General features: G+C 51.6%; 1 protein-coding gene across 1 annotated transcript; it reads right to left on the bottom strand.

Moving 5' to 3' along the window:
• Nucleotides 1-1,498: 1,498 nt before the first annotated feature.
• On the bottom strand, nucleotides 1,499-4,441 carry ENH_00022380 (hypothetical protein, conserved; the record flags this gene model as incomplete). Its single annotated transcript, XM_013579582.1, has 7 exons — nucleotides 1,499-1,640; nucleotides 1,830-2,487; nucleotides 2,676-2,796; nucleotides 2,902-2,965; nucleotides 3,454-3,629; nucleotides 3,860-4,055; nucleotides 4,332-4,441. 7 exons carry the CDS (start codon nucleotides 4,439-4,441, stop codon nucleotides 1,499-1,501), a joined length of 1,467 nt encoding a protein of 488 aa, XP_013435036.1.
• Nucleotides 4,442-9,182: the final 4,741 nt, after the last annotated feature.

The raw sequence follows: 9,182 nt of genomic DNA, 5'->3' as shown, positions 1-9,182 counted from the left end.
GTGCATGCATGCGCCTTTTTGCATGCATGCATGCATGCATGCACTTGGACATGCATGCATGCATGCATGCATGCATGCATGCATGCATGCAGAGTAAAGTGAGTGCTTTGGGGGCCCCACGATGCCTTCTTTAGTTTCGCCTCTTACCTACGTTGTCTCTGTGCTCTCAGATGCAGCAGCAGCAGCAGCAGCTGCTGCTGCTGCTGCTTCTGCTGCTGTTGCTTTGCAAGGTTTTTGTCTTTATGTTTTATTTCTTGGGAATATAGGGAAGGGATTGCGGTGTACGTACACTTGTACCAGCAGAGGCCTCAAGTAGCCGCGTGCTGTTGCTGCTGCTGCTGCTGCTGCTGCTGCTGCAGCAGCAGCAGGGGGCAGCAGCAACACATTTTTTCATACTTGTTTGTTTTCGTATGGCGCTGACCACTTAGCAAACGAAGCCTTTGGCTCTCCAGCCTTTCAACTTTTCTGAATATTGGCAGCGGTCAGCTAGCTAGCTAGCTAGCTAGCTAGCCAGCTAGCTAGCTAGCTGGCCAGCTGGCTAGCTAGCTCTACGAGCAGAAACCTAACTAGCTAGCTAGCTAGCTACCTAGCCGGCCAGCTAGCTACCTAGCTAGCTAGCCGCGTAGGAAGCCAGCTAGCTAGCTGGCTTCCTACCCTGAGATTTAGCTAGCCAGCTAGCTAGCTAGCTAGCGACCTAGCGGAGCCCTAGCTAGGCCAGGCACTTCAGTTTGCGAGCAAGCAGCTTCGCAACACTACAGCAGCAGCTGCTGCAGCAGCAGCTGCAGCAGCTGCTGCAGCAGCTGCAGCAGCTGCAGCAGCGAAATCTCTAAAGCTACTTCCAGCTGACGCCTTCAAAAGTAAAGAGAAGCAAACAAAGTTTGCTGCTGTTTACAAAACTAAACAACTGAGAGCCCCCTAGTCTGTGCTGCTGCACCAGCAACTGTGCAGTGGTGCTGCTGCAGCGCTGCTGCAGTGGTGCTGCAGCGCTGCTGCTGCAGTAGCTGCTGCAGTGGTGCCGCTGCAGCGGCTGCTGCAGCGCTGCTGCTGCAGTAGCTGCTGCAGTGGTGCCGCTGCAGCGGCTGCTGCAGCGCTGCTGCAGTGGTGCTGCAGCGGTGCTGCTGCAGTAGCTGCTGCAGTGGTTCCGCTGCAGCGGCTGCTGCAGCGCTGCTGCAGTGGTGCTGCAGCAGGCAGAAATGCTTCCATAAGCAGCAGGTCTGCGTGTGCTGCAGCACAATAAGTTCGAAAAGCTGCTGCTGTATTTGCTGCAGCTTCATAGCAGCCGCAGCGCAGCAGCAGCAGCAGCAGCAGCAGCAGCAGCATCCAACCGCAACAGCAAACGGCAAGCCACGAAAGCAGCGACTGGATGGCCTGCTGGCTGCTGCTGAACGCCGCACCCACAGCAGCAGCAGCAGCGGCAAGGGGTGCACCAGCAGCAGCAGCAGCAGCAGCTGCTGCTGCCGATGCTGCTGCTGCTGCTGCTGCTGCTGCAGGCACACCATCAGGCATTTCTTCGTGCTGAGCGGGCCTTCTTTGGGGCCCTGCTGGTTGTGCTGCCGTGCTGCTGCTGGCTCACATCGCTGCCTTCTCCTGCTGCTGCTGCTGCTGGAGTTGCTGCTGCTGCACTCCGCCGCACCCTCGACCTGCAGCAGCAGCAAACCAAGGGAAGCAGAAAGACCCAACACACATCAGCAAAGGCCGCAAGCAGCAACAGCTGCAGCAGCAGCAGCAGCTGCAGCAGCAGCAGCAACAGCAGCGGCAGCAAAATCACAGAAGCAGCAGCAACAAGCGACTGCAGCAACAAACAGCTGAACTGCAACAGGAAAACCCACTTGGATGGCTGCTGCTGCTGTTGCTGCTGCTGCTGCTGCATTGGCACTACGCCGCCCATGGGAGCGTAGGAGTGCGAACCCGGCTGCAGCAGCGGCTGCTGCTGCTGTCCCGGGTGCTGCTGCATCAGCTGCTGCTGTTGCATAATGTGCTGCTGCTGCATCAGCTGTTGCTGCTGCATCAGCTGCTGCTGCTGCTGCTGCTGCATCTGCAAGTCATGCATACCAGATACCATGTAGGGCTGCTGCATCGGGTGCACCCCCACGGCCGGCTGTTGCTGCTGCTGCATCAGTTGCTGCTGCTGCATCAGTTGCTGCTGCTGCACCAGTTGCTGCTGCTGCAGCTGTAGCTGCCGCTGCTGCATTGGCAGCGGCTGAGCCATTTGTGGTGGTTGTGCTGGGACCTGCTGCATTCCATGATACATGTGCTGCTGTTGCTGCTGTGGTTGCTGCTGCTGCTGCTGCTGCTGCTGCTGAGCCTGCTGCATGTGCTGCTGCGGCACCTGCTGCTTCTTGACGTGGCCTGCAGACAGCTGCATCATCTGCTGCTGCTGGTCGCCCATATGCACTTGCTGCTGCTTCACTTGCATAGGCTGATGCTGCTGCTGTTGCGTTGCTGCAGCTGCTGCTGCTTTGCTTCCTCCTTGTGCTGCTCCGTAGCCTGCAACGCAGCAGCAGCAGCAGCAAATGTGGCTTAGCACAGCCAAAGCAACTGCAGCAGCAAGAGCTGCATCCTGTGCTGCAGTGACCAAACTGTCGCAAAAGCAACGGCAACAGCAGCAACCACACCAGCAGCAGCAGCAGCAGCAGCAGCAGCAGCAGCAGCAGCAAACAAATGCAGCTTCTTACCTCTCTTTGAGCGTGATCCCGAGCCTGACTGCGACTTGCTGCAGTGCTGCTTCCCTGCTGCTGCTGCTGCTTCTGGCGGGTGCTGCGCTGCAGCAACAGACTGCTCCCAGAATTCGAGTTCCTGTGGGGTGTACGTACACCGCAAAGCAGCAGCGAGGCGTGGATATCGTGCTGCGGCAAAGCTGCTGCTGCTGCTGCTGCTGCTGCTGCTGCTGCTGCTGCTTACTGCCTTCAGCTTTTCCATGTGCATCTTCAAAGCAACGAGAACAGAAACATCTCCTCGCAATGCCCTGAGAAAAAGTTGCGCAAATTTTGGACATCGAATGCAGCAGCAGCGCAGCAGCAGTGCAGCAGCAGTGCAGCAGCAGCGCAGCAGCAGTGCAGCAGCAGCGCAGCAGCAGTGCAGCAGTAATGTAGCAGCAATGCAGGAGCAATTCTCCAGCAATGCAGCAGCAATGCAGCAGCAATGCAGAAGCAACGCAGCAGCAACAGAGCAACAAGTCCGCGGCACTGTGCCGCATATAGAGCAGCCCAATGCAGCAGCAAGTCCGCAGCAGCAGCACAAGCAGCAGCAGCAGCAACAGCAGCAGCAAGCACCGAATGCCGCAGCGGCCTCGGCAACAAAAACTGAAGAGATGCTGCAGCAGCAGCAGCCAACTGCAGCAACTGAACCCCCGGCAGAAAAAACGACAGCTACAGTGCAGCCGCAGCAGGAAGAGCAGCAGCAGCAGCAGCAGCAGCAGCAGCAGCAGCAGCAGCAGCAGCAGCAGCGGCCTACGTGTAGGCCTCCACAACAGGGAAGGAATTGCAAGTGGGCTTTGGGGCTTCGTAGGCATTCAGGTGTCTCTCCACCAGCTCCGCCTGTCTCTTCGGCAGCTGCTGCTTCTGCTGCTGCAGCACGCTGCTGAGGGTAGTGGCTGTGGGGCCATTGAACTGCAGCAGCGGCGGCGGCTCCTACAGCAGCAGCAGCAGCAGCAGAGGCAGCCAGCAGTCAGCAGCAGCAGCAGCAGCAGAGGTAGCCAGCAGTCAGCAGCAGCAGCAGCAGAGAGCCCCCATCGGAAGCAGAAGCAAACGGCAGAAGCAACAAGAAAAAACCTCAATGCGTCGCTGCCCGCAGCAGCAGCAGCAGAAACGGCAGCAGCAGCAGCAACAGCAGCAGCAGCAGCAGCAGCAGCAAAACGCACAGCGATAACGTCTTCTGCTGGAACTTCAAACCTTTTCAAAAGCCGGCGCTGCTCCTCTCTAGTTTTGCTGAACTTTTTGGCTTCAAGTTCTACTTGGCGAATCTGCTGCTGCAGCTGCTGCTGCTGCTGCTGCAGCTCTGCGGACACTCGCTGCCGCTGCTCCAGCAGCTGCCGCCGCTGCCGCTCAGCCACTACGCTGCAGCAGCAACCCGCACCACACTCGTTGCAGCAGCAAGCACGTGCAGCAGCAGCAGCAGCAGCAGCAGCAGCAGCAGCAGCAAGTGCGTGCGGCCGGAGAAACAGCAGAAGCAGCAGAAGCTCAACAAAGAGGCAGAAGCAGCAGCAGCAGCAGCAGCAGCCGCTCATCCGCAGCGACAGAAGCAACAGCAGTGGATCAGCAGCGACAACATCAGCAGCACCAGCTCAGCAGCAGCAGCAGCAGCAGCAGCAGCAGCAGCAGCAGCAGCAGTACTTGTAAGAAAATCGAACAAGAGGGTGTCTGTTCTTTTCCTCCTTGAGGCGGTGCAGCACAGCAGCAGCAGCAAATTCGGACTGCGCCTTCGCTATTCGTTCATCGTACATGTGGAGAGTGAGGCTGCAGCAACCGAACAAAGCAGCAGCAGCAGCAGCAGCAGCAGCAGCAGCAGCAGCAGCAGCAAATGCAATTGGCTGCTGTTTGCCCGAGTTTGCAGCAGCATGTGCTTGTTGCACATGCACACACACTCTGCATGCATTTGCAAAACTACAATATATAAATATATAAAAATATATACAAATATATATAAATATAAATATATATAAATATATATAAATATATACATATATGAATATATATATACACAAATATAGACATATGTATATATATATATATGTATATATATAATCATATATATGCATATATATATATAACATTATATTCAAATATATATATATGTATATATGCATATATATACACATATTCATATATATATATGAATATATATATATATATTCATGATATATATATATATTCATTATATATATATATATTATATATATATGTATATATTATATATATATGTTTATATATAAATATATATTTGAATACAGTTTGATGAGCAGCAAACAGATTTCCACAGAAAAGTAAAAGAAGAATTTATGGGTGCAAAATAAAAGAAATAATAAATGGAAGTGGAGAAGTGCAAAAAGCGAATTTGTTTGCGAAGTGGTGCAGATTTATGGGGCGAAAAGCCCCGAAAAGGGCTCAAAAGAAGCCCCGAAAAGCCCCAAAACGCATGCAAAGAAAAGGAGAATAAAAGGAAAAGCAAAGGAGAGAAAAAAGGAGAAAAAAAGAATAAAAATGAAGCGAGAAAAGCGAAAGTGAAGCTGCTGCTGGCGAGGCGAGCTGGGGTGTACGTACACCTTGGCCACTGCGAAGTAGCGCTTCTTCAAATCTGTTATTTTCATTTTTTTATTTTCTTTAAATCTGTCGGCAATTACAAACCAACGAAGTTCGTAAACTTCGCACAACTGCCACAGCTCCAAAGTCGCTTCGAAAGTCCACTCCGGGTCCAAGTCCTGCAGCAGCAGCAGCAGCAGCAGCAGCAGCAGCAGCAGCAGCAGCAGCAGATTCGCCGAGTAGAACTTGCAGTTAAAACGGTTTAATTGTTATTTAAATACTATTTGGCAAAGAAAAGGAGAGAAAATGCAGCGCAGACGCCCGCCTCCGCTGCTGCTGCTGCTGCTGCTGCCGCTGCTGCTGCTGCTGCTGCTGCCGCTGCTGCTGCTGCTGCTGCTGCTGCTGCTGCTGCTGCTTACCGCAAGCAACTTGTCGTAGAGGGCCTTGGTGAGAGGGGGGTGGCGAATTTTGACGTGGAATTTGGCATAGTTGAATTCTGCGTCTTCGTCGACTTGAAAGTACTTGAGGCGGTCGTTGAGCTCCATTTGCTGCTGCTGCTGCTGCTGCTGCTGCAGCTGCTGCTGCTGCTGCTGCAGCTGCTGCTCCTGCGCCTCCGTCACCCGCTGCCAACGCACCAAACGCAAACCCTCGCCTTCTCTCGCCTTATTTTGAAAGGCGCAGAGCCGCCACCTGGAGGTGCAGCGGGCCCTCCTGCTGCTGCTGCTTCCCTGAGCAAACAGCAGCAGCAGCAGCAGCAGCAGCAGCTGCTGCAGCGCAGCCGCTGCAGCAGCAGCGAAGGCGGCAGCAGCAGACGCGCGAAAAGCCGACAACGGCAGTGTACATGGAGAGGCTGCAGCGGGAAGGAAGCAGCAGCAAGTGATGCAGCAGCAACAGCTGCTGCAGCATCAAATGCAACAGCAGCAGAAGCAGCAGCAGCAGCAGCAGCAGCAGCAGCAGGTGACAAACCGCATTGCTGCCGGGCGGGGTGCGAAAGGCGGCGGGCAAAGACACGAGGGGCGCAACAGCAGACGGGCCCTTCTTTTTGCCACGTTGCTGCAGCAGCAGCAGCAGCAGCAGCAGAAGCAGCAGCAGCAGAAGCAGCAGCAGCAGCACAAGCAGCAAAAACGTGTTCTGCTGCTGCAGCAAAGAACTTAGAGCTAAAGAATAACTACTTGGGGTGTACAGACACTGCAGAACTGTCCTCTCAACTTAAAAAAGATAAATTAAATTATTTATTTCTGCTGCTGCTGCTGCTGCTGCTGCTTTTAATTATTCCTTCTTTTGCTGCTAGGCCCTTCTTGTTTTGCTGCTGCACTCACCGGCTGCCCCAGGCCAATTGCTGCTGCTGTTTGCCGCGGCGGGGGCCCGCCGCTCATGCCAAGCATATCCCGCATCAAATCCATTGCTGCTGCTGCTGCTGCTGCTTCTGCTGCTGCTGCTGCTGCTGCTGCTGCTGCTGCTGCTTCTGCTGCTGCTGCTGCTGCTGCTGCTCTTGCTGCGAAGGGGTGTTTCCCCCGCAGCTATGCAGTGGGTGCTACCTCTGTGGCTGGTGCTGCTGCTGCCACAGCAGCAGCAGCACCATGCAGGAGGCGCAGCCGCCTCCGTTGCTGCTGCTGCTGCTGCTGCTGCTGCTGGCTGCCTCTTCAAGCTGTTTCTGTTTCCTTCCTGCCACGGGGCAACTGCTGCTGCTGCTGCTGCTGTTTTCCTCAAAGCAGCCACAGCTGCTGCTGTTGCTGTTGCTGCTGCTGCTCCGGATATGAAAGACTCGCCCGTTGCATTGGGTTTACGCAGGCCTGCTGCAGGGGCGTTGCTGCTGCTGCTGCAGCTGCTTCTGCTGCTGCTGCAGCTGCTTCTGCTGCAGCTTACGCGGTTGTCTTTGTTGCTGTTGCTTTCCTGGGCTCGGTTCTGCTGCTGCTGCTGCTGCTGCTGCTCCCTTTGCTGCTGCTGCTGCCAACAGCGCGAGGCTTCGACAGGTTCCCGCTGGCTCCCGCGCGCAGCAGCTGCCTACACTCCCAAGAGCTGCAGCAAAAGCCCTTTTCTCTCCATTGTTGCATTTAAATGAAATTAATTTTCAAAAATAAACTCAAAGTCAGCAGCAACGCGAAATCCAGCGGCCCAATACGAGCTTTTTCGCTGCCCGCCTCCGCATGCAGCCAATTCCCGCTGGCTTTCTGCTTCGCTTTCACTCCAATCTCGTTTGAATTTAGTTTTTCGAGTTTGTTTTTGTTTTAAAAATAAATGAAATCCATTTTAACTGCAAATTCAAAGAAATTCCTCCGCGTTTTGCTGCTGCTGCAGCCCCCGCGCCGCCTGTGCAGATCGCCTGTCTTCGCTCGAGCTGCAGCAGCTCCATACACCCCGTAGAATAGTTATTTTAATTTTTAATTTGATTTATTATTTAAATTTTATTTTATTTTTGCTTTTAAATGAAGTATTTACTTTGTTTCCAGCGGCTTCCCCTGGCAGCGAGGCCCTTCTTGCATTGCAATTCAACTTTGCAGCTTTCTGCAACTGCATGCAGCGATCTGACTTTGCCAGCAGCAAAATAAATCCAAAAAACTTTTGCTGCAGCACTTTGAGCCATTTATTTTTGCTGCAGCAAAACTAATTTGCATTTGAGACATTTATTTATGTGCTGCAGCAAAACTAATTTGCATTTGAGGCATTTATTCATGTGCTGCAGCAGTTCCCCCAGCAAGTAATCTTCAGTTGCTGCAGCAAAGTTTTGCTGCAGCAAAGTTTTGCTGCGGCAAAGTTTTGCTGCAGCAAAGTTTTGCTGCAGCAAAGCCTCACAAAGAGTCCAAAGCCCTTTGCTGCAGCACTTTGAGGCATTTTTTTGTGTTCGGCAGCAGAACAAATTTGCACTGACTCCCTGGCAAGTTAAGCTGCTGCTGCTGCTGAAATGCAGTTTTGCTGCAGCACAGTTTTGCTGCAACAAATCTAATGATGTGTGAAAAGGACCTCTGCTGCAGCAGCTGTAGCTTTGCTGCAGCAGCTGCAGTGTTGCTGCAGCAGCTGCAGCAAAACTGCAGCTGCTGCAGCAGCTGCAGCAGGAACTTGGCCTTTTCTGCAGCAAAGTTTGCTGCTCCAACTTCGCCCGTGGCTCTGCTGGGCGTTCAGCCCCGGGTGACTCAGCGCAGCAAATTTGTTAAGAAAAGTGGCATTTGTTTGAAAAGATAAACTCTTTATTTAAATTAATAAAATCCTTTTATTTATTAAAATAAAACACTTTTATTTATTAAAATAAAGCCTTTTTATTTTAAAAAAGAAAACACTTTTATTCTAAAAAACAAAATCCTTTCTTTACCCTGTTTATTCTCTTCGTAGTTTTCCCGCGCCTCTGAGTCTGTAGACTGGCCTCTGTGTCTCATATTTGGAAAATAATAAACAATCAAACAACTAAATAAATAAATAAATAAATAAATAAACAAATAAATAAATAATGAGGTGTTTAAGTCTTTAATTTGCCTTGTGGACAAGCAGCTAAAAGAAAGCTAATTAAACTTTAAGAAGTTCAGTTGGCTTTCCGCACTTTAATTTTTTTATGTTCTCTATCTAATTAAAGCTCTCAACTTCTCTTTTATTCTGCTGCCAATTAAAATCTTAAATTCTTTTTTAATTTGCTGCTAATTAAAATTCTAAGTTCAAGTTAGCTGGGGTGTCTGTACTCTAAGTTCCCTCCTTGTCTGCTGCTTTCCCCGGAGCTGCAGAAACAGCAAATGAAAAGCTGACAAAACTTTTCGAGTTTTTGAAAACTTTTCTCCGTTTTAATTTAGCACTTAGAGGCTTTTTGAGAAAGGAGAAAAGAAAAGAAAACTGCTGGCAGCAGAAGCTGGCAAGAAGAAGATCAGGTTGTTTCTGCTTCCCGGGCAGTCGAGCCTCAACTCAGAAACTTCAAATGGGCTTTTTTCGAGATTATAAAGTTTATTAATTATAATTTTCATT

The sequence above is a fragment of the Eimeria necatrix genome, genomic scaffold, assembly GCF_000499385.1.
Source record: "Eimeria necatrix Houghton genomic scaffold, Enh_scaff179, whole genome shotgun sequence".
Lineage (NCBI taxonomy): Eukaryota > Apicomplexa > Conoidasida > Eucoccidiorida > Eimeriidae > Eimeria > Eimeria necatrix.
Note: the sequence above shows the minus strand (reverse complement) of the source record. Positions and strands in the feature narration are given on the sequence as shown.